Source organism: Labeo rohita, chromosome 1, assembly GCF_022985175.1.
Source record: "Labeo rohita strain BAU-BD-2019 chromosome 1, IGBB_LRoh.1.0, whole genome shotgun sequence".
Classification (NCBI taxonomy): domain Eukaryota; kingdom Metazoa; phylum Chordata; class Actinopteri; order Cypriniformes; family Cyprinidae; genus Labeo; species Labeo rohita.
Window position 1 is genome coordinate 34,404,080 of NC_066869.1, and position 25,033 is coordinate 34,429,112.

Consider the following 25,033-nt stretch of genomic DNA (forward strand, 5'->3'; position numbering starts at 1 on the left):
CTGGCGATGACGCAAAACGTACTGGTTACATTTACGTCATGACGTCCTTCCTCCTTCCTTTCCCCCTTAATCGGCGAGGTAAGAACATGGCGCATCCTGTTCTTGTGTATTTTAATCAACTACAATCTGCATTAATGTCAAATCCATCGGGTTTTCTCAGTGTCCCAGGATTTTGTTTACATATCCATGAAAATATCTGTAGTTGTATTAGTGGCAAAAACCCGATGCTGTTTGATTATCGAAGTCTGTCTGGTCAGTGTTTATCTGTTAGCCAGATTTGCAGGCCGAAGCAAGCATAACTCATTCATTAAGCACATTGAAATAAAGCCATGCTTGTCTCATTATGACATTAGTAATGTTAAAGTAGCCGTAAAACCGACTGAAGAGTCACAAAAAACGACAACTTTGTTGTCAGAATGTAGTTAACAGTTAATTCCGATTGATGCCACCGGGTTTGCACTAGGCTATCTGGTTTTCTGTACTGATAAATGAAGACACCGTGACGATAATTCAAGGAGTTGTATTAAAACAAGTACATTACAGCATTCGCTGACCGCTTTTGTGCTTGTTTTATTCAGAATGAAGACCATTCTCAGTAACCAGACAGTGGACATCCCCAGCAACGGTATGTCAAAATTCCTGTGATACGTCATAACCATTCTCACACATTTTCTCCCTATCTGTCTTTAACTTTTACTAATTTTTGACTGTTTCCTTGCAGTCGAGGTGTCCCTCAAGGGGCGCACAGTTGTTGTGAAGGGACCCCGTGGAGTTCTCCGCCGGGAGTTCAACCACATTAACCTGGAGCTCAGTCTTTTGGGCAAGAAAAATAGAAAGGTTAGCACTTTTGATACATGGAAACTAATCTGCATTAAATAGAGCACAACTCTACCAATAGTTAAATTTATATTTGCCCAAATATCAAATGCTTGAATCTGGCTACCTTCTGAATATGATTCAAAAGTGTGTTGTGCAGTTTTGTGAGGCCTATGCTTGTTTTGCGTACTATGAATGTGCCTGACAATTGTCATTAATTACTCACCCTAATGTCGATCCAACCCGTAAGACCTTCATTTATCTCCAGAACACAAATTAAGATGTTTTTTAAGAGATCTGAGAGCTTTCTAATCCTCCACAGACATCAGCGTAACTGAAAGGTATGTAGTAAAGACAGTCCATGTGACAACAGTGGTTCAACCAAAAGCTATGAGAATAATTTTTGTGCATAGAAAACAAAAATAATGGCTTTATTCAACAATTTTTCCTCCTTGGAACTTGTCAGTTGTGTTGCTGTTTGTGCAGGGTCAGAAAGCTCTCAGATTTCATTGAAAATATCTTAATTTGTGGTCCGAAGTTGAACGAAGATATTACAGGTTTGGAACAACATGAGGGTGTGTAACTAATGCGTAACTGTTCCTTTAAGAAACAGAATTTCAGCAAACAATCTGTTTGTTTCAGCTGCGTGTGGACAAGTGGTGGGGTAACAGGAAGGAGTTGGCCACAGTCCGCACCATCTGCAGTCATGTCCAGAACATGATCAAGGGGGTCACCCTGGTAAGTTTTTGATTTGATTTCGGTACCTTTGTTCTTGGACAAGGAGATCCTTATGCTAACTGTGTATATCATCTCTTTAATCTCTTTGCAGTCTTATTAAAAATTAAAAAATGTGAACTGTCATGTGATGTATGTTAATTTTATCCCACAGGGCTTCAGATACAAGATGCGATCTGTATATGCCCATTTCCCCATTAACGTGGTTATCCAGGAGAATGGCTCTCTGGTGGAGATCAGAAACTTCTTGGGTGAGAAATACATCCGCCGTGTCCGCATGAGGCAAGGTATGTATATAGGTTTTTTTTTTTTTTTTTTTTTTTTTTTGGTCTGTATTAATGTACTGTCTGTCACCACAAAGCCCCTAATTATACTTTAAAAATTCCTTCTTACACTGATGCACTGATACACTTGTTTGTGTAGGTGTGTCATGTGCAGTGTCTGCTGCTCAAAAAGACGAACTGGTTCTGGAGGGTAACGACATTGAGCTGGTGTCAAACTCAGGTAAGCATCTTCAAGATGGTACAGTGTCAGCCTTTGACTAGAGAGGTGCATGCAACTCAAGACCCCATGGACATACACTACCAGTTCAAAAGTTTTTGAACAGTAAATGATTAATGTTGTTTTTTTTTTTTTTTTTTTTTTTTTTTTTGCCCCTTGCATTTATTTTATCCGAAGTACAGCAAAAACAGTAAAACTTTGCAATGTTTTATTTAAAATAACTTTTCTACTTGAATATATTTTAAAATGTAATTTATTACATTTTTATTAATTTCAAAGCTGAATTTTTAGCATCATTACTCCAGTCACATGATCCCTCAGAAATCATTCTTCTAATCTGATTTTCTGCTCAGAAAACATGTTGAAAACGGCTGAGTAGAATATATATATTTTTTTTTTTTTTTTTTTTTTAGGTTTCTCTGAAGAGATTTTAAAAACACTCAATATTACTGTTCAAAAACTTTTGACTGGTATTGTATAAGACCTGTTTGCACAAGGGTCTATGAATTGTTTGCATTGCTAATTCAAGTTAAAATAGTTCAAGTTAAGACTGTTTGGATTCAGTTAGAGGTTGATTAGCTGTTTTAATTAATCCCAGTTTTATATGCTAGAAAATATCTTTTTGAATTATCAGAAGTGACTCATCCAACATTTTCTAAAAATAGCAATTTGTTTGTCCAAATGGCTATTATTTTACTGGACTGATTGTGGAAACCCTTAAACTAAGCCTAAACTGTACTCTCCCTCCCCTCACCTTGTCTGTTAATTTGCACTTACCTGCAGGTCCTGATGAAGTATTGTTTAGACTGTTTTGCCAAAAACATTTTTAGCCTCCTTTCCCCTTTCTGAAATTCTTAACCTTTGGTTGCATAACCTGAGAAGTGATTGAAGGACTGTCTGTGATTGGGTAGAGTGTGTGTGCGGGCATGCATGAGAGAGAGAGAGAGAGAGATGTGTATGCAAGTTGTGTGTGTGAAAGGGAATTTGTAGTTTAGTGTGTGTGTGTGCATGCCTCACCTCCCTAGCATCTCTTGTTTCAGCTGCCCTCATCCAGCAGGCAACCACAGTGAAAAATAAGGATATCAGAAAGTTCCTGGATGGTATTTACGTCTCTGAGAAGGGCACTGTAGTGGATCCGGAGTCGTAGAGAACACGTGAGGTTAGAACCATCCGTCGTCCAGTGCGTCAGGAGCCGCCGCTGCCCCTCGCCTCTTTCAGCTCTTTTCTGTGCCACTTGTCCTGCTTTTGTCATTGAACTTGTCTCTTCAGTGTTTTTCATGTTCATTGTTAAATCTGCTGAGGTTTCTTTGCCAAAGTGCCAAATGATACCATGTTTAGATTGAATTGTCCATGTCCTACACATCAAATGGCTTTACTGCACTTCATCTTTTATAGGGCTTTATTGCACGTTCACGTTCATCTAAGCATGATGACACTTAACAAGGCGTTTGACTCCACAGATATAACCACTGGCTTGGTTTGCATGTTACATGACTGATTTCTGTACAGCTTGTATGGCACGTGGGAGTTCTTGGGTGCACCGCCTTGTCATCATTTAGACTGGTTTGTCTAACACTTTTTCTCTTTGGTTTTCTCCATCAGCTGCTCTGATTCAGCAGGCCACCACTGTGAGAAAGAAGGACATCCGGAAGTTCCTTGATGGCATCTATGTCAGTGAGAAGGGCACAGTGGTGGAACAGCAGGACGGCTAAGGGCTTACTTAGCCTCTGTAAAATCTGTCAATAAAGACCAACTCCATTTTTCAACCACATACGTGTGCGCATGTTTTATTAATTTTAGCACAGTTACTCCAAATAATGCATGGCAGGTTTTATTTTGGAGGCGTCTGTGTGTAGCGAAATGTGGGCTGTTTGTATTTGAAAATCTTGTCTTGTACTTGCAATTCAGGCAGTTTATGTACTTTTAACGCATTTTAAATCTGCATAGGATTTTTTTGCATTACCCAGTGGAATGAGAGCTTATGAGACTTTGTTTTTCAACTTAAACTATAAGAAAACACCTAATTTTTTACTGTTAAATCAAGTTCCTTTTGAGACCTTTTTTTTTTTTTTTTTTTTTTTTTTTTTTTTTTCATGAGAAATTTCAGTACATCATTGCATCAAATTTATAACCGCATGTAATGTAAAATCAGTGGATTTAATTAAATGCCCTAGAACTTATAACTCAAATGAAAATTTTGTTGCTTTCCTTTAGTTATATGTGACACTGGACCATTTAAGTTGAACTGGTATATTTGTAGCAATAGCCAACAATATGTTGTATGGGTTAAAAAATTATCAATTTTTCTTTTATGCCAAAAATCATTAGGATATTAAGTAAATATGATGTTCCATTAAGATACCGTAAATATATCAAAACTTAATTTTTGATAGTAATATGGATTGCTGAGAATTTCATTTGGACAACTCTAAAGGAGATTTACTCAATATTTTACTTTTTTTGGCACCCTCAGATTCCAGATTTTCAAATAAAAAAATTAAGTTAAAATTGGGTTTGTCTGTCAGTCAATATGTTGACAAGCAATGTAACTGTTTTTTCCAGACATTTATGGAGACTAAAAATGCATTTAAGGCAAGGGGTTTCAAACTGTCCTACAGGAAAAGAAGCACAGGGGCATCCATGGAAATGTTTAAAGAAAATGTTTAAAAAATGTCAAAATAAATCAATAATAAAGAAAAAGTTTAAAATTAACATAACACTTTACAGTGAGGTTCATTAGTTAACTACATTAACATTGAGATGAACTAAGAATAAACAAGACTTCTAGCATTTGTTCATCTTAAAATTAATTTCAGCATTTACTAATGCATTATTAAAATCACAAGTTGTGTTTGTTAACATTAGTTAATGCACTGTGAACTAACATGAACAATGAACAACTTTATGTTTATAAAAAGTTTAATAAATAGAGCAATAAATGTATTGTTCAATGTTCGTACGTATTACCACACACACACACACACACATACATATATATATATTTTATATAGAAAATAATAGATTTAGCAGTACAGTGTCATAATGAGTAGGAAAAACGTAATTAGTAGAAACTAAATATTTTACAAACAACATTTAGACATTTTAAATAATACATTTTTTTTTTACAGTAAAATGGGTCTTTATACAAGAAACTATACAGAAACCTTTAAGATTTTAGAAAGAAGGTCGCTCGCACGAAGATATTACATATGAAATAAGAGATATTATTTTTATTAATATGAATTTATTAATGAATCTTTTAATAATATATTTAACACATATATATTTTTTTGCAATTTTTTTAGTTCTTAAAGTACACATTAGAATTCCATTATTAACAGCTGGTGTTATAGTGTTATTCCATCAAAAAAATTTAACATCCTTAGAATTTTATTTTACAACGTTTAGTATCAACACCCTCCAAAATAAAACATATTACGAAATGTTTTGGTGTCAAGCACTGAGCTCAATCTGCTCCGCGCCTGTCTGTTTCTCCCTCCATCTGCGCGTCATCACGCTGCGCCTGACTTGAGTATCATTGGCGCCAAAGAAGACTGGAGAAGCGTTACTGTCCCGCAATTTGTCAAAAAATAAAGAAACGCTATTGACACATGCTTAGAAATGGTGAGTCACCTTATTAATGAACCATCGGTATAAATAATAACACAATCAGAGACGAGCTCATTGCAGCTGATCAGGCTGTTTGGCTAAAGAAAGTGCTGTTAGCTCCAACTTGCAGCTTTCCGTGTTAGTTAACAGACTAGTGCTACAAAAACAATAAAACATACCAAGGCTATGTATGAACTTGGCAGTTAATGTTTCCATCCTTGGCTCTCACGAGTGCATTTGTTTACTTTTTGGTCGTGCAACATTTAAGCATTTAAATTAACCCTAACTTAACGGTTAAGATCGACTGACTGCCAATAGACAGTCCATTATGAGCTGCTGTAATACTACGTAACATTACATTACAGATGTTTACGTTTTGGTGTAAACGAAACACCTGCTTCCTGTTTGTTATTGTCAACTTTGAAATGTAAACATGCAACAAAACATGCTCAGCCTGCGGTTACTATGGTACTTGCTTTGGATAGCACGTTTAGTAGCTTATGCCATTATAAAACAATAATAAAACTGCTTAAAATGCCATTAGTACTTTTATATATATATATAATTCACGTGTTTTTTCAGGACATCCGGAGGTTTTTTGCATCCACCAAACCTGCAGCCCCCAAACCTTCAAATGGAAGCACCAGCACGGATGAAGAGCCGAAGAAGAAACAGAAATCAAAAACCAAGGTATAACAACAGTCCAGTGTCTTAAAATTGAATGACAGATTCACAAGGCTGTGATTTGCGCAGAACCTATTAATACAAGATGGCATTTACAGTGTCGTTTCATTTTTATTTTCTCTTTATTTACATGAATTTGCATGCTGATGTTTTATGCATTCTGCACTGCCTCACAATCTCCTTTCTCTCTTTAGGTCACAAGTCCCACATCTGATGAGAAACCCTCTGGAAAACGAAAGAAAAGAGTCATAATTGATTCAGGTTCATAAACAGCATTTTTCAAATATTGGTGAAAATATTATGATGGCCGCCGTGTTCACAATTGTGGTTATCGAGTACTTTTTTAACACCTGCTCTGTGAATCATACTGATGATAATGTCACACTATTTTTAGATGTTCTCCTCTCTCATCTTATCTTAGACTCTGAGGATGAAAAGAAAAAGGAGAAGAAGACCAAGAAGGTCACTAAAGAGACTGATGCCCCCACAGTGAAGAAACACCCAGTAACTTATGTGTCTGATTCTGGTGAGGGAGTCAACAATCAAATTTCCACACATGTATAATATAATGCTTTGAATCAATTGTTATAACTTGTAGACAATAATTTATACTCCTCTTTATTTTTCCAGATTCGGATGATACGTTTATGACTCTGAAAAAGAAGAAACCAAAAGAAAATGGAACAGCTAAAGGCAAAAAAGAACCAGATTCAGGAAAAGCAAAACAAGCGAAAGTCTCATCCAGTAAATCCCCGACCAAATCCCCAAGCACGATCTCAAAAGGAGGGGTGAAGAGCTCTCAGCCTACCATCTCCCCAAAGACTGGACCAACGCCACCAAAACAAATGCCCACTTCTGTAATGGCCTTCTTTGGGAGCTCAAGTGTTCAGAGGTCAGACAAGAAAATGGTGGCCAGTGCCAGCACTAAAAGGAAGGCAGTGAGTAGAGTCGATGAAAGTGTATTTGTGCTTAAACTGTAGAAAAATTCTAACTCATCGCTGTTTGGTCCTGTCCAGCCCACGCAGGAAACTGATGAGTCGCTCAGTGATGAAGCCATTGCGAAAGAACTTCAGATGGATGAAGACATGGAGGTTGGTTCAGGACACCAGACACATGTTACTGTATTAATCAGAATTTGTTCATATCAGAATTGTGTAAGGTTACATTCTGTTATCAAAAGCTTAAATGAGAATTAAGAAGTTTAAATATGATTCAGAATTACTAAAATTAATTCAAATAAATATCAAGCACAAGCATCTGCACGAGAGATTTCCAGAAGAGCATGTAAACGTGCGTATCTTCATAACCATGTGTACAGGAATATTCCAACAGCTTTTTTCAGAATAAAGGCTTATCCAGAATATACTTTAATTGAAAAATGTTGCATGCAACTGTGATCACTGTTTTTCATAGCTAGTTTACTATCATATAAAAAAATGAGTACATTTTCTGTATGTACACTACCAGTCAAAAGTTTTTGAATAGTAAGATTTTTATTGTTTTTAAAGAAGTCTCTTCTGCTCACCAAACCTGCTTTTATTTGATCTGTAGTACAGCAAAAAGCGTAGCATTTTGAAATATTTGTACTATTTAAACTATATTTAAACTGTTCTCTTTGTATATATTTTAAAATGTAATTTATTCCTGTGATGTCAAAGCAGAATTTTTAGCATCATTACTCCAGTCACACGATCCTTCATAAATCTTTCTAATATTCTGATTTGCTGCTCAAAAAAACATTTATTTTTATTATGTTGTTGAATATAGCTGAGTAGAATGTTTTTCTTTTTTTTTTTTTTATTGAATAGAAAGTTCATAAAAACAGCATTTATCGGAAATAGAAATCTTTAGTAATTTTTTTAAATGTCTTTAGAAATGCTAATCTTTGTTTCTTTCTATTCATCAGAAAATCTTGAAAAAATTCTGCTCAACTAGTTTAAATATTGATAGTAATAATAATAAAAATGTTTCATGAACAGCAAATCAGCATATTAGAATGATTTCTGAAGAAATGTGACACTGAAGACTGGAGATGAAAATTTAATGAAAATTTAGCTTTGATCACAGAGGTAAATTACATTTTAAAATAAATTCAAATAGAAAGTAGTTATTTTAAATAGTAAATATATTTTACAGTATTATTGCTTTTGTTGTGTTTTGGATCAAATAAATGCAGGCTTGGTGAGCAGAAGACAATTCTTTAAAAAACATTTAAAATGTTACTGTTCAGAAACATTTGACCAGTAGTGTATGAACACATAATGCATAACCTGTGTATTTTTGTGTTAGTTGGAAAAGCAGATCCATGATGATGAGGAATTTGCAAGAACATTAGCCATGCTGGATGAAGCTCCCCAACCGAAAAAGGTTGGTGAGCAGTATTTGTCTCTATATTTTGTCCTAAAACTACATATCCTTCTGATTTAAACATGCATATTGTTCATTTTTGTCCTAACTATTAATTTATTCAAAATACATTAAAAATGCAAATCAATTCAAATTGAAAAATGACCTTATTATGAGTATTATTAATATTAAGTTATGCTTATTAATATTTAAAAGTCTTGTCTCCAAAGTCATTTGATGTGGCCCATAAAGTAGATGTGTTATGCTGGGTTAATTTTTATTTTAATTATTTGCTTTATTCTTTCTTAGGCTCGGGTGGACACTGTCTCCCCCTCCAAGAGCAGCTCTCAGGCTACTGCCCCAGACACCAAACCCAAAAAGGACCCGTCCCCTAAAAAGAGTCCTGTAAAGGCCAGCTCCAAACTGGCTCAGATGAAAAGGCGACAAGAAGAAGTGGAAGAGCAAAAGAAAAAAGACAAGGTTAAGATTTCTCCTAAGAAAGAGCCAATCTCACCAACTAGCTCAGAGCGGGCAGCTACACCCAAAACAGGAAGTGCTTCTGCAGGAATGACAAAATCAAGGAATTTTTCCACACCTAAAAGTGACGGTGAACCCAGTAAAATCTCACCAACAAAACCAGAGGTATATCATTTGCATACGTGGCTTAATTTAGGTTTAATTTGATTAAGGGTCTAAGTTAAAAGAGAGTACAAAATATTTGGTTTTATGTTAAATGCTTTTCACAATATATGGTGTTTTAAAGCAGATTTACAAAAATAGGGCAATACCTTGTTTTGCTGTGCTAGTGAGCAAACCAAAAGGATCCTGTGTCTCTGTTATTTCAGAATACAAGTCCTGAGGACCTAGAGAAAAAACGGGCAAATTCATCAGCGTATCGTAACTATCTGAACAGAGAAGGACCACGAGCACTGGGGTCTAAAGAGATACCACAGGTAAAAACACCTAAGCAACTAAAGGGCTATCATCTCATTGCTATTTATGATTATCTTTTAGGAATCAGTTTATACTTATCCTTTAAACTGCTTGAACAATGTTATGTGTGTGTTTTAGGGAGCAGAGAACTGCCTGGAGGGTTGTGTGTTTGTGTTGACCGGTGTGTTAGAGTCTATGGAGAGGGATGATGCTAAGTCACTAATAGAGCGATATGGCGGCAAAGTCACAGGAAACGTCAGCCGAAAAACCACTTACCTTGTTCTGGGACGAGACAGTGGAGCCTCCAAGACAGAGAAGGTCTCAATTTAAATTTTTTCTCTTTATTTGAACATGAGTGTTGCTTCTCCGTTTCTTTTTCAATATATTTCTAATTTACCTTATAATTGAATTCAATGTAATTATTGTAGCGATGTGCTAATGTAACTTCAATGTTTATTCCTTAGGCGGAGAGTTTGGGCACTAAGATCATTAATGAAGATGAGTTGTTGGAACTCATAAGAACAAAACCAGGCAAGAAGTCAAAATACGAGATTGCGGCAGAGGCAGAGGTACGGCAGCTCCCATCAATCCTTGTTTTTTCATTTGCACTCATTGCGCGCTAGGGCTGCACGATATATATAGCAAAATAAAATCCATATAGTGATATAGCTTAAAGGGATAGTTCACCCAAAAATTAAAATTCTGTCATTACTCACCTACATGTCGTTCCATACTTGTAAAACCTTCGCTCATCTTTGGAACACAAATTAAGATAATTTTGATGAATTCCAAGAGCTTTCTCAAAGCAATGTAAATGAAATGTTTTCATATCCAGAAACATAGTAAGGATATTGGTAAAATAGTCCATGTGACATCAGCGGTTCAACCGTAATTTTACAAAACTACGAAAACACTTTTTGAGCGCAAAGAAATTAACAAAACGAATGACTTTATTCAACATTTCTTCTCCTCCATGTCACTATCACCTGCCATTATCGAGAGTACCTTTATTAGTAACTATTAACGCGTTGGACCTTGTTTACGAGCAGAGGAATCTACAGGCATGCATTGTGGGGAGAAGAATTTTTAAATAAAGTCATTATTTTTTATTTTTTTGCACACAAAAAATATTCTCATAGCTTTGTAAATTTATGGTTGAACCACAGATGTCACATGGACTATTTTAACAATGTCCTTACTACCTTTCTGGGCCTTGAATGTGGTAGTTGCATTGCAGGGTCAAAACTCAGATTTAATAAAAAAATATATTATAAAAAATATATCATTAAAAATGCTTATTTATTTATTTTTATTTAGTACTGACCTGAATAAGATATTTCACCTAAAAAATTTCACCTTTACATATAGCCCACAAGAGAAAATAATAGTTAAATGCATTTAAATGGTCCTGTTAAATCTATTCACACTAAGGACAACTGAGGGTCTCATATCTGCAGATATTACAGAAAAATCAAACGCTCACTGATGCTTTAGAAGGAAACACAATTTGCTTTTGTCTTCTGGGAAACGTGTCTTCTGTAGCTTCTGAAAGGCAGCACTTAAAGAAGAAAAAAAAGATATTTAGGCTAAATAAGATACGTACACATTCTGTTCAGAAGTTTACACCCCTGGCTCTTAATGCATTGTATTTCCTTCTTATGCATCAGTGAGTGTTTGAACCTTCTGTAATAGTTGCATATGAGTTCCTCAGTTGTCCTCGGTGTGAAAAGATGGATCCCAAAATCACACAGTCATTGTTGGAAAGGGTTCAAATACACAAAAATGCTGGAAAACTGAAGAATTTGTGGGACCTGAAGGATTTTTCTGAAGAACAGCAGGCAGTTTAACTGTTCAACTGTTCAGGACAAACAAGGAACTCATGAACAACTATCACTAAACAAAAAAAACAAACAAAAACATACTGTAGCTGTGGATCATTCAGGTATGTAACCTATTATTTTCTCTTGTGGACTATATGTAAACATATTTTATGTGAAATAGCTTATTCAGGTCAGTACTAAATAAAAAAAAAATAACTATATAATAATTAGTATTAGTATAATAAAAGAATGATCCCTCTTATTTTGGTAAAGTAACATTTTGCAGATTCTGCAAGGTGTATGTAACCTTTTGACTTAAACTGTTTCTATTTCTGTAGTAAAAGAAGTTTGGATTAAGTTTTGTAATACTTGTACTCCCTTTCTGAACACCTAAATTTTTCCCAAAATATTTAGTCCTAAAAGTGTGGTTTGTACTCAAAAAAGTAATTTGTTCAGCTTTATAAAATTATTTTTATTTTCTGTTTTTGCAGTGTATTTGCAGATGCACTAACAAAATCACCCTAGTCAATAAATATTTCCAAATATAGCTATTCAAGTCATTTGGTCAAAGTGTCCTCTTTATTTTAATGTTGAAATATGTGTTCCAAAAAAAACTAAATGTGTCTGTTTTTTTTTGTTTTTTTTTAATATTGTGCAACCTTTTCGCACACACTGGAATTTGGTTCATTTGGTACAAGCTGTCTGTCTATTTTCCATATTACAGAATAAATCCTCTAAAACAAGGACTCCAGTCTCTAAGGGCAAACCCACTACTCCATCCAAGAAGGCCACACCACAAGGGCCCAGCCCCAACAAGAGAATCCCTTCAGCAGGAAAGTCTAAGCCTGGCTCTGCTTCTAAATCTCGAACACTTGGCGCCTCTCGTTCAGAGGTCAAAAAGAGTTTGAGCTTTGATCAATCCAAGAGCACATCCCCTGTATCCCACTCTACCCCTGAGAGTGAGGGTAGCAGCCTGTTGTGGGTGGATAAGTACCGCCCCCGTAGTCTGAAGAACCTGATTGGGCAGCAGGGGGATCAGAGTTGTGCTAACAAGCTTCTGCGTTGGTTACAGAACTGGTATAAACATCACAGCGGCAACACAAAAGCACCATGTCAGTATTTAAAATTTGCTCCTCTTTTATGTTCGCAGGCAGTGAATATTTGGGTGGTTGGAATATAACAAGATTTTAGTTTAGAGAATGTGTATATATATATATATATATATTTTTAGTCATGTTATTTAGACTTTTATCCACCTCTATTAGTTCATTTGAAATAGCTTGTCATAGTACAAGTGCAATTGTCCTAAAATATCAGATAATATAAACTATAAGAAAAGAATTGGAAGTGTTGTTTCAAATGGTTTTATTTGGAGTTTAGCATACTACTCATACTACTGATTCTGCTAAATTTCATGTCAACTACCCATTTTTTTTTTTTAATAGTTACATACTAATTTTTAACAGTAGTATGCACTTAGCAGTATATCCTGTGTAATATGACTATTCCGACTATTCTTAATGTGTTTTTTCCAATGCACCGTGGTTAAAATTCTATTTAACCAATTTTCATTGTTTTTGTGTCTTTGTCTTTTTGTGAAGTAGCCAAATTTGGCAAGTTTGGGAGTAAAGATGACGGTTCTGGATTTAAGGCCGCATTGCTTTCTGGGCCTCCTGGTGTTGGGAAGACAACTACTGCTGCTCTCGTCTGTGAGGTCAGTTCATTCTCACTCATCATTTATAAATGAACATTTTGTTTGACTGTTTCGAAAAAACCTGCATAATCGTTTTAAAGTGTTTAACATGGGATCAAGAATTAAATCATTAGTGAGTGATTGTAAACGCGGTGTGTCTGTTTTTACAGTTTCATTGCATCGGTTAATTCGTTAATGGTGTTCCATATGTGTTTGTAGGAGTTGGGTTACAGCTACGTGGAGATGAATGCGAGCTGCACCCGCAGTAAGAACAGCTTAAAGGAAGTGATTGCAGAATCACTCAACAACACCAGCATTAAGAACTTCTATACTGGTAATTAGTTTAATTAATAGCTAATTAATCAGGTAGCATCTGTGAAATGGCTTGGAGTTTAACCTCAGTGATTATAATGTAAACACTGTATGTTTCTGTTTAATGCTGTCAGGTGCATCTCAGACAGTGAGCAGTAAACATGTCCTCATAATGGACGAGGTGGACGGGATGGCGGGAAATGAAGACAGAGGAGGAATACAGGTAGGCATACACACACACACACATACTCTCTCTCATTCAATTGCATTATCTGTCTTTACCAGAGGTGGTGCTCAAGGAGCAAAAGTGCACTAGATGGTGTTTAAACCTTATGTGTTCTGTGGCTGTGTGCAGACTGGAGCATTATCTTAAAAATACTGAATAGGACACAGTATTTGTTGTATACTGCTGACATTTTTACAAATAGACCAATTTGGAGTAGACGTCACAGTTGCGTCACTTGCATTGTGGTGGCAGAAAAATACTGATAGCAAGTGGAGGGGAAGAAGCAGAATTCATGGAATAAGATAAAAAATGTATTATTGTGCTTTTGGATGTCAGAATCAGAATGCAGATCATTTGTATAGAATATTGTCATCAAAGACAGTATTTGAAACTAAATGCAGATGTTTAAACAGACAGACTACGGATGAAACCTGCTATGATTACATTACTTTCAAAGCATACATTTTTTTTAATGGGGTCATCGGATGCCCATTTTCCACAAGTTGATATGATTCTTTAGGGTCTTAATGAAAAGTCTATAATATACTTTGGTTAAAAATTATCAATGGTAGTGTAAAACAACACCCATTTTACCTTGCCAAAATCAGCTCTGCAAAAATCATCCCATTCTGCAGGCTGCTTTAAATGCAAATGAGCTCTGCTCGCCCTGGCCCTCTCTTCTCTCTGTGGAGTGGTGAGCCTGTTTACTTTAGCCACATTTAACCACATTTAGCCGGTAAACTTGCTGACTAGCACATTATTAGGAAAGGCGATCGCAAAGATTCATAAAAAAACCCTTGGCTTATAGACCACGCTATGGTATATAACGTGTGTAACAGTTGCCATTGTTCCACAATGAATGTTTCAAACAGTAGTAAGCTACATTTGTTACAGGATCTCATCACATTGTCAACTGCAAGCTCACATTTATTTTTGAGTGCAACACCTAAAATTCAATCAGCAACTGATGGATACAACCAAGTCTTTGCCTTGCATTCTTCATCTATCAATAATCCATTACACTCAACTGTGCGTCACAATACATGAGATAAGATCTGTTCTGTTTTCATTTAATCCCAAATTGAATTCAGAGAGTGCAGTCATGGTTATTTTGAACATTTTTATGCCCCCCTCTGTTTTTTTTTTTTCCCAGTTTTGATTAAAAATGCTTTGCATAGATTTGGCATCCTTTTATTCATCATGAAGGTCAAGTCATTGCAATGTGGGATACACTAATCCATACAATACGCTCTGTTCCATGCTGTTCATTTTGGGCAAATGTATTAGGTGTTCTGTGCAGACAGAAAATGTACATATTGTGTGCAAAATATAGACTATATAGTGCAGTCTTGATAAGAGTAGTGTGGCTGTATACCATTAAACTGGTACATGTGCACACCAGTGTTTCCAGTGCCATTGTGACTCTTGTGACTCTTCTTGACTGTTGTGCTTGTCCTTTGACCCACACAGGAGATGATTGGTCTGATAAAACAGTCAAAGATTCCCATTATCTGCATGTGTAATGACCGCAATCATCAGAAGATCCGCTCGCTGGCCAACTACTGCTACGACCTGCGGTTTCAGAGACCCCGCGTTGAGCAGATCAAGGTGCTCACTGACATTTAAAATGATTCAATCAGTATTTTATATAAATTCTACGTAGTTATATTTTTGATTGGTGTCACATTTGCTTCTCTAGTTAATGACCTAGAAATAGTGCAGAATCTTAGGTATTTCTTGTTCATTTTTGCATCGTAACTTTTTTTTTTTTTATTTATTGAAATGTTTATTTCCAGGTTTAAACATCCCAGTTTTTTTCTGTAGAAATAACAGTAAATTATGCATGATTACAAGCAACTACTTACTAGTTATTACTTATAATACTGTAACCAGGGCACCTTCACATAAAGTGTATTAAAAGAAAATCTTATTTTAGTCAATATCACACTTATTGCAGTAAAAATGTATTAAGCTTCCTCTATGTCTGTTTAGGGGGCTATGATGTCTATAGCTTTCAAAGAGGGTCTGAAGATCCCACCCCCAGCACTTAATGAAGTAATTCTGGCGTCCAATCAGGATATTCGGCAGGTATGATGTTAAACAAATTGGTTGTCTTTGTCACTGATTCAGTGTCTACTATAGCAGCCTGTATTAGCACTGCAAAATTATTGTATTTTTATTCCTAGATACTGCATAATTTGAGCATGTGGTCTGCTAAAGACAAAGTCATGACCTATGACCAGGCCAAAGCTGATGCTAACAATGCTAAGAAGGACATGAAACTGGTACATGTGCACACTTTAAAATGCATTTTACAATACACACTGTACAATCATCATGCATTGATGACGAGTAGACTGTGCAGAATGACATTATCTGTTTGTTGTTTTCAAACGCAGGGTCCATTTGATGTGTGTCGGAAGGTGTTTGCTTCAGGAGAGGAAACCGCCCACATGTCTTTGATTGACAAATCAGACCTTTTCTTCCATGATTACTCTTTAGCACCACTGTTTGTTCAAGAAAACTACCTGCATGTCCGTCCAGCTGCTGCAGGGTAGGTTTTAGACTCGCACACAAGGACAGTTTTCTATTCCAGCTGCAGATGAAAGTGTGATGGTTTAATTGCAACAATTGATGTTTATCAGGGGAAACCTGAAGAATCATTTGGTGTTGTTGAGTAAAACAGCAGACAGCATTTGCGATGGAGATTTAGTGGACAAACAAATCCGCTCCAGACAGACATGGTCTCTTCTTCCCACACAGGTAACATAGTTTCCTGCCATTATCTTCTCATCAGTGTTAACCAACAAATCCTCAGTCAACAGCTTTGATTGCTGTAGCAGCGTCGAGATAATCAAGCCGTGAAGTGGCCATTTTCAAAATGACATTTTTGAGGCAGAAATGATGAAACAAAAATTCCTGGTGCAGCACTGATTTGTAACATATTACAAAATCTGTTCACATAGGTAAAGTGTTTACACATAGATTAGTGAAAACAAAACGTTTTTCATAAACCGGTGCTTATTTTTTTCCCCAGGCGATTTATGCAAGCGTGTTGCCGGGGGAACTGATGCGGGGGTATATGAGTCAGTTTCCGACCTTTCCCAGCTGGTTGGGCAAGTTCTCATCAGCTGGCAAACACAGCCGCATCATACAGGAGCTTGCTTCACACATGAGCCTAAAGTGAGAAAACACACATAAACACTGTTTTCTCACTATTTCTTTTTCCATGTCTGAAGTATGCACTCCTTAAACCATGTTTATGCTTCCCTTGCCTCTTTCTCATCCTGCAGAACGTTAAGTAGCAGGGAAGCAATAAATCTGGATTACCTGCCGTATTTGCGCTCAGCAATATTAGAGCCTCTTCAGTCGCAAGGTGCAGAGGGAGCCAGTCAGAGCGTGAAGCTCATGGATGATTACAACATCATCAAAGAGGATGTTGATAACATGATGGAGATCAGCACATGGGGTGCACAGCCAGATCCTTACTCTAAACTAGACTCCAAGGTGTGTGTGATGTTTTTTTTGTTTTGTTTTTTTTGTGAGAATAATGTAGAGTTCTCCTCCAGGACAAGAAACCGGTGGTCCAGTTGACAGTTCATTGCTTTGACAGATGCCTGTTCAGTCTGAGTTAATTGTTTTAACGGTAGAACATCTGGAGGTGCTGTATGCCACACTTTATCCCCATCAGCTGTTTTCTTTTCCTTTCTGCAGGTGAAAGCTGCATTTACAAGAGCCTACAATAAGGAATCCCATCTTACGCCATACTCCTTACAAGTGGTTAAGAAAAGCCGTAAAGGTGCTGTTGACCCTGAGCTTATAGGAGAGCTTGATGGTGAATCCCAGGTCCAGGAAGAGGAAGAAGATGATGGGGTTACCGCAGATGCAATGATCAAGGTAGATATCAAAATGGATGGCAATTCAGTGGCTCTCATTTCGATTTTCGGTCAGTTTTACAATCATGTTGACCTCAGTAACATAACATTTGAAAAACATTTAAAAGGTAAGTTCATCCACATTGTCAGTTTTCATCAGTGACTTATCTTCATGTTTTTCAAAATGCGTAAGACTTTTGTACAACTTTGAAACAAAAAATTAAGGTATTTTAATGATAACTGAGAGAGTTCTATCCCTCCATCAATGCAACCAGATCCTTGATCCTTCAAAATGCTCATAAAGACATTTAAAGCATAATCCATATGCATCAAGTTTCAATGGTTCACCCAAAAATGAAAATTGTCATTAATTACTCACCCTCATGTCGTTTCAAACCTGTAAGACCTTCGACCCTCTGACCCTGCATAGACAGCAATGCAACTACCACATTTAAAGCCCAGAAAGGTAGTAAGGACATCATTAAAATAGTACATAATATAAAACATCATTGGTTCAACCTTAATTTTATGAAGCTTTATGAAATTCATTTTATGAAGCCTTGAACATGGCGTTGGTGTGTATACAGGGTCAGAAAGCTCTCGGATTTCATAAAAAAATCTTAATTTGGGTTTCAAAGATGAATGAAGGTCTTATGACATGTGGGTGAGTAATTAATGACAGAATTTTCACTATTGGGTGAACTGTGGAGGAAAAATTGATTCACAAATTTCAAAAATCGATTTTCTAGTTTATTAAATGCTAATAATAGCATGATGTTGTTGAAACAAAACAAAATAAATATATCCTAAAAAAATATATGTATTAATTATTGATCTTTTGTTATGATAGGAAGTGATTCAGGACTACCTATACTTTAGACTGGTGTTTTTTCATATTAAAATACTGGTGCTTTTGAGGTCCAGTGTGAATAATGACCCCAAGAATCGATTTGAATCGAATTGTGAGGTACAGAAAGTTTCCCACCTCTACTATCCCATTAATCCATGTCTTTTGAAGAGACACAGTTATTTTATTTAGTGGTCAGATTTAATTTAGAATATTTAGTTAATATTGAAATGTTAAATAGTTTACCCAAAAATGCTAATTGTCAGCATTTACTCATGCTCATGCTCCAAAGCTGTGGCTTCCTTTGTTTCTTGGAAAATACAATGTAATTTTTTCTTTTTTTCCATACCGTTGTAAAGAATGGAGACTTAAGCTTTCAGGCATAAAAGTATAATAAAAGTTATTTATATGCTTCATGCTCTATATTCCAAATCTTCTAAAATGATTGTGACCGGTCCACCAAGTCAGCGAGTCAGTGAACCAATCTTATCAAACAGATTTGATGATAATTTTGCATTGGTTTTGAAGCTTGAAATCTTAAGCACCTGTTTTTAATTGGGAAGTAAAGAATTGTTAAAAATGAAAGGAACAACATGAGGGTAAGCAAATGATGACCTTTTTTCAACTTGGGGCAAACTATTTCTTCAAACAGTAAACAGTTTAAAGTTTGTCACAGAGTCTTGATAATTTGAATCCCACAGAATTCAAACTCTCATTTTAAACTTTTTGTTAAATGTAATTTTTTGACTGTAATTAGGCATAAAAACAGCATAATAAAGTTAACATACTTGTTTCTTCAAAAAAAAAAACAGCAACGCTACAGCCAGTTATTCTGCTTTAGAAATGTGCATTCCATGTTAGAATGTCTGTTTTTGTTTTGGTCTGTATGGTTCCGCCCATTGTCAGTTGAACCAATATTATTTTGACACCCCGGGTTGCCAGTTGGTGGAAAATGCAGCGTAATGAAGCCATGGAAGGCTTGTTAATGTCAACGTGTCAACGGATCATCTCTTCCTTTTTACTAGTTATAGCGTGAAATAAACACAACATCAGAGGGCATATTGTTGAACATCAGAGGGCATATTGTTTTAGCTGCGGAAAAACTCAAAACACACCATTTTTCAAATTGAAGTCCACCAGTGATAAACATCTCTACTGTCTGGTCGGACAGGAATTTTACATTCATTAAGAGTGGTCAGATCACCTGTCAGTCAACCTCCTTGCGAAGGGTCAATTGCACTCCTTCCTGTTGGGTGTTTATAATGTGACAACCTGCATTTTACTGCACCTTTATGTCTACATGTAATTTGTGATATGCAAGTTTATTAAATATTTTGGCCAATTTGATTGATTGTTAACAATGAGTATACTTTACTGACCAAAATTTCAAACGCAACACTTTTGTTTTTGTCCCCATTTTTCATGAGCTGAATTCAAAGATCTAAGACTTTTTTTATGTACACAAAAGGCCTATTTCTCTCAAATATTGTTCACAAATCTGTCTAAATCGGTGTTAGTGAGCACTTCTCCTTTGCCGAGAGAATTCATCCACCTCACAGGTGTGGCATATCAAGATGCAGATTAGACTGCATGATTATTGCACAGGTGTGCCTTAGGCTGGCCACAATAAAAGGCCACTCTAAAATGTGCAGTTTTACTGCTGGCCATGCAAGAACTGGGATGTTTTCAGCTTCCAGGAAGCTGTACAGATCCTTGCAACATGGGGCCGTACATTATCATGCTGCAACATGAGGTGATGGTCATGGATGAATGGCACAACAAAGGGCCTCAGGATCTAGTCACAGTATCTGTGCATTCAAAATGCCATCAATAAAATGCACCGGTCTTCGTTGTCCATAACATACACCTGCCCATACCATCATAACCCCACTGCCACCATGGGCCACTCGATCCACATCATTGACACCAGCAAACCGCTCACCCACACACGACGCCATACACGCTGTCTGCCATCTGCCCTGTACAGTGAAAAACCGGGATTCTTCCGTGAAGAGAACACCTCTCCAAAGTGCCAGACGCCATAGAATGTGAGCATTTGCCCACTCAAGTTGGTTACGACAACGAACTGCAGTCAGGTCGAGACCCCGATGAGGACGTCGAGCATGTAGATGAGCTTCCCTAAGACGGTTTCTGACAGTTTGTGCATTAATTCTGTGGTTATGCAAACTGATTGTCTGAGCTGTCCAGGTGGCTGGTCTCAGGTGATCTTGCAGGTGAAGATGCTGGATGTGGAGGTCCTGGGCTGGTGTGGTTACACAAGGTCTGCGGTTGTGAGGCCGGTTGGTTGTACTGCCAAATTCTCTGAAACGCCTTTGGAGACGGCTTATGGTAGAGAAATGAACAATCAGTTCACGGGCAACAGCTCTGGTGGACATTCCTGCAGTCAGCATGCCAGTTGCGCGCTCCCTCAAAACTTGTGACATCTGTGGCATTGTGCTGTGTGATAAAACTGCATATTTTAGAGTGGCCTTTTATTGTAGCCAGCCTAAGGCACACCTGTGCAATAATCATGCTGTCTAATCAGCATCTTGATTTGCCACACCTGAGGTGGATGGATTATCTCAGATTTGTGAACAATATTTGAGAGAAATAGGCCTTTTGTGTGCACAGAAAAAGTCTTAGATCTTTGAGTGGGGGCAAAAACAAAAGTGTTACATTTATAATTTTGGTCAGTGTACAATTACCATCTGTAAATTCATTCACAGAATTCCACTTTTACTCCCAAAATCAGCATAGAAAACGCAGATACAGTCTGCATATTCCATCAGGTCCTACATATAGGCAAGATTTCATCATAAATCATTCAAAATGCTACACTATTATTTACCTGATTTCTGTTTTTTTTATTTTTTCATTCTTACAGCAGAAGAAAGCTAAACCAGCAAAAGACGTCAAACAAGAGAAACCAGGGGCTTCTGGGAAGGGGAAAGGCAGAGGTAAAGGAAAGGCCATGAAGTGAGATAAACACGAGCATACGAGACAGAAACTCCTCCTCTCTCTCTCTCTCTGTCTGTTTTCACAAAGATGTGAGTGGCTGAATGACATCAGCTCTATAAACAGAACTTTTCTGTCTGTGAGTCATACTTGTGCACTTCCTGAAAGCCATCACTCAGCTTAAACTGCTTTCAGCAGAATGGACACTGCAGGGACCAGGAGCTGGGGGTGGACCACACATTTTCACAGAAGTTATTATATAGTTCACAATTCATCAAGGGTATCAGACTTAACACATGCATCATACTGTTAACACGTGGCATTGACGCTATATTCATCTCAAAGGTAAACAGTATTAAGGGCACTTAATGTCACTGTAATCGTGAAACCCTCATGACAAAGTACACGAGTATTTTAATATATTAGCCTCAGTTGTTCACGATTTAACACGCATACATCCTCTTCCAGACTTGGATACCAACTGTACTTGCTGCATGTCAGCTAGCAACCACACATTGTGTAAATATGTATCTGCCATATTAGCTTTTTTCCCTTTGTTACTTTGAATACTTGCAGATAAATATATATAAATAAGCCCTTTCTTAGTGTTTTCTATGGCAGTGATTTTGGATACAGATTGATAGTGTCTGATATTAGCCTGAAGATTATTCTGTAAATGACTAAATGTGTGAGATTCAAGAATTAAAACAAGAATTATGTCGTAGAGATGTATTGTGTTTGCTTGTTACAGTTATTTGCATTTTTTTTTTTTTAATAAAAATTGCAGTATTGCACTTTCAATACTTAATTTGTAGTCTAACATGAAGACATCAACAGACAAGTATTTACTGCAATAAAATAATTTATTTTGTATACAGGTAAATTTACAGTAGAAAAAGACAAATCTATGAGTGGATGAATGTTGATTGTCATTTTAAAGAACAGTGAAGCACTGATTTACATGTGGTGCATCTGACAACATATACAGACATCATACAGATATAACTGTTTATTATTGAGCTACAGTCAGAAAATATTCCTATATATTAGTCTTGCTTAAAATATTTTTTGCATGATTAATGACAGCCTAAACATGTAACTAAACACTTATGAATAACTATACATAATGTAAGCTCTTAGTACTATGCCGGTTATATGTTCATGTAACTCGCGACGAAGGCTGGAAAGTGGACATTAATGGTACAAATCTGTGTAGTGAAGCAATACAGTACAAAAAATATGATAGCTGATATGTATGTGTAAAAGAATCACAGTTTAGCACAGTGGTTCTCAGCGTTTCCATAAAGCTTGAAATTAATTGCGGATAATACCTATACTCTAATATTGGCAACCTTGGTAAATGCGAGCAAAGGCGGCTATGAAAATAAATCTGCATTGTTTATTTTTCTGATCTTTTATTCAAAACATTCACAATATTCTAACCTTTCATTGAAGTAAAATAATTGAAAATGGGGAGAAACTCACATTATAAAATAAATGTTTTTCTCCAATTCATGTTGGTCATAATTATTGGCACCCCTAGAAATTCTTATGAGTAAAATATCTCTGAAGTATATTCCCATTCATGTTTACATTTTTGTTTTTGACTAGGAGCATGAAATTGTCCAGCCATGACTTCCTGTTCCACAGTATTATAAATATGAGGAACACAAAGGCCAAATTCCCTTAATCACCCATTACAAGGAGTAAAAACAAAGAATACAGCTCTGGTGTGCAGAACAAGATTGTCAATCAACTAATAATGGTGCAAATCTGCCTGGATGAGGACGCGTGTCTATATCGTCCTAATCCACGGTGAGGAGAGTTTGAGTGGCCAAAGACCCTGCAAGGATCACAGCTGGAGATTTGCTGAGATTAGTTGAGTCTTGGGGTCAGAAAGCCTAAAAAATATATCAAACAGCCCCTGCTGTTGTTCAGGAGGGTTTCAAGAAAAATCCTCCTTACTCATCTAAAAACTCCAGCATATTCAGTTGTCAGATACGACTGGAACTTCAAACTGGCTTCTATTGTTTAGATGAAACTAAAAAAAGAGCTTTTTGGCAGCAAACCCACCCAAACAAGGATAAAAAGTAGCCCAAGGCCATGGTTAAATATACTGCTGTATTTTTAATGTTGTGGGTCTTCTTTCCTGCTGGAGGTCCTGAACATCTTGTTTAGATTAAAGGCATCATGGATTCTATCAAATACCAACAGATAAAAGATCTCAACCTTACTGCCTCTGTAAGAAATCTTATAATGGGTCATGGTTAAATGAAGCTTCTGCTATGGCCTGTGAATGGAGCTGTGCATGGAGCTGTGAATCTGAAGGAACCTGGAGAGGTTCTGTATGAAGGAATGGACTCTGATCTCTTTTCAGGTGTTCTCCAAACTTATCAGGCATTATAAGAGAAAACTCAGAGCTGTTATTTTGGTAAAAGGAGGTTGTAACAGTTGGGTGCCAATAACTGTGGCTATGTGAACTAGAGAAAAACATTTATTTCATAATGAGATTTTTCCCCCACTTTCCATTGTTTTATATCAATGATAGGTTAGAATTTGTGAATTTTTGAATGAAAGATCAAAAACAAACATTGCAGATTTATTTTCACATCCACCTTTGCTCATATTTGTCAACCTGGACCACAAAACCAGTCATAAGTAGCTCAAGTATATTTACAGCTATAGCCAACAATACATTTTATGAGTCAAAATGAACGATTTTTCTTTTATGCCAAAAATCATTAAGATATGAAGTATCTGAAACCAGTAAGATATTTTGTACATTTTTCTAGTGTAAATATATCAAAACGTAATTTTTGATTAGTAATATGCATTGCTAAGAACTTCATCTGGACAACTTTAAAGGCAATTTTCCTCAATAATTAGATTTTTTTGCACACTATTATTCAGATTTTCCAACAGTTGTATCTCAGCCAAATATTGTCCTATCCTAACAAACAATAAATCAATGGGAAGTTTATTTATTCAGCTTTCAGATGTACAAATCTCGGTTAAAAAAAAAACCCTTTATGACTGGTTTTATGGTCCATGGTCACATTTACCAAGGGTGCCAATATTAGTGGAGGGCACTACATATATATGAATTAAACAACTCTAAATTGTATAAACTGTATGTATATATATTGAGGGAAAATAAGTGTTTTCAATTTACATCTAGTAAATAATTATCATTTAAATAATTTTAAGTCATCCTACAAATGCCCTGGTTGAGAACCACTGGTTTAGCACTAGTCTCTATTGGCTTCTCCCACTTTACACACATTTAATCCAAGATATTTTTGAGATTAGAAAACACTACATTTTGGGATTTTTCTATCTTTTTTTTTTCATAAATACTTGTAGAATCTCCATCTGTGTCTAACACTCAGTAATACATCTGCTGCTTGAGGTCTATGCGAAACGTCTTGACAGGACAGTGACATTATCAGCATGATGGTAGTCTTTTTGAGAGTACTTGTAGAGTAACTGTCCCGCTGGTTTGTCTAAGGAGCTCAACAGCTTCAGAATGAGTGACACCCTCCAGACTCTGACCATTTACTGTCAGCAGCTGAACACCGCGTCGCAGACGCCCGTCCTCCACCGCGGCTCCCTGTGGAAACAGAGCACTGTCACATACGCTTCATGCTCAAATACACAAATAACATGATTTTCTCAGTCAGA

General features: G+C 36.5%; 3 protein-coding genes across 4 annotated transcripts in view; 2 read left to right on the top strand and 1 right to left on the bottom strand.

The window, feature by feature from the left end:
• The first annotated feature begins 7 nt into the window (after window positions 1-7).
• Window positions 8-3,821, top strand: rpl9 (ribosomal protein L9). The gene is made up of 8 exons (XM_051125361.1): window positions 8-78; window positions 579-625; window positions 722-837; window positions 1,459-1,554; window positions 1,706-1,838; window positions 1,975-2,055; window positions 3,093-3,211; window positions 3,655-3,821. Exons 2-7 carry the CDS (start codon window positions 580-582, stop codon window positions 3,197-3,199), a joined length of 579 nt encoding a protein of 192 aa, XP_050981318.1. The 5' UTR covers window positions 8-78; window position 579; the 3' UTR covers window positions 3,200-3,211; window positions 3,655-3,821.
• A 1,716-nt stretch (window positions 3,822-5,537) lies between these two features.
• rfc1 (replication factor C (activator 1) 1) lies at window positions 5,538-22,097 on the top strand. Of its 2 annotated transcripts, none has more exons than XM_051118796.1 (24): window positions 5,538-5,676; window positions 6,244-6,351; window positions 6,540-6,606; window positions 6,767-6,871; window positions 6,976-7,283; window positions 7,362-7,436; window positions 8,635-8,712; window positions 9,001-9,333; window positions 9,537-9,644; window positions 9,763-9,942; window positions 10,089-10,193; window positions 12,169-12,556; window positions 13,049-13,158; window positions 13,357-13,471; window positions 13,584-13,672; window positions 15,146-15,283; window positions 15,668-15,763; window positions 15,862-15,960; window positions 16,075-16,229; window positions 16,321-16,438; window positions 16,713-16,858; window positions 16,969-17,182; window positions 17,390-17,572; window positions 21,282-22,097. In XM_051118796.1, the coding sequence occupies exons 1-24, from the start codon at window positions 5,674-5,676 to the stop codon at window positions 21,375-21,377; spliced, it is 3,417 nt and encodes a 1,138-aa protein (XP_050974753.1). In that variant the 5' UTR covers window positions 5,538-5,673; the 3' UTR covers window positions 21,378-22,097. The 2 variants fall into 2 exon arrangements, with proteins under 2 accessions (XP_050974753.1, XP_050974745.1); XM_051118788.1 differs by having other exon boundaries at window positions 13,046-13,158; window positions 21,282-22,096.
• A 128-nt stretch (window positions 22,098-22,225) lies between these two features.
• The window catches only part of si:dkey-92j12.5 (multiple PDZ domain protein), a 60,664-nt gene continuing 57,856 nt past the window's right edge, over window positions 22,226-25,033 (bottom strand). Inside the window, exon 44 of the mRNA XM_051124287.1 lies at window positions 22,226-24,962. Within this exon, the coding sequence (XP_050980244.1) occupies window positions 24,798-24,962 (165 nt within the window). The 3' untranslated portion in view covers window positions 22,226-24,797. The remainder of the gene's footprint in view (window positions 24,963-25,033) is intronic.

What these genes read in the sequence shown, in the direction of transcription:
- rpl9 (XM_051125361.1), top strand. Translation starts at nt 580, where the DNA reads ATGAAGACCATTCTCAGTAACCAGACAGTGGACATCCCCAGCAACG. An exon ending in AGTGGACATCCCCAGCAACG is followed by an intron (nt 626 to 721) that starts GTATGTCAAAAT and finishes GTTTCCTTGCAG; the next exon opens with TCGAGGTGTCCCTCAAGGGG. An exon ending in TGGGCAAGAAAAATAGAAAG is followed by an intron (nt 838 to 1,458) that starts GTTAGCACTTTT and finishes TGTTTGTTTCAG; the next exon opens with CTGCGTGTGGACAAGTGGTG.
- rfc1 (XM_051118788.1), top strand. An exon ending in CCAGCACTAAAAGGAAGGCA is followed by an intron (nt 7,284 to 7,361) that starts GTGAGTAGAGTC and finishes GGTCCTGTCCAG; the next exon opens with CCCACGCAGGAAACTGATGA. An exon ending in GAGCCTCCAAGACAGAGAAG is followed by an intron (nt 9,943 to 10,088) that starts GTCTCAATTTAA and finishes TTTATTCCTTAG; the next exon opens with GCGGAGAGTTTGGGCACTAA.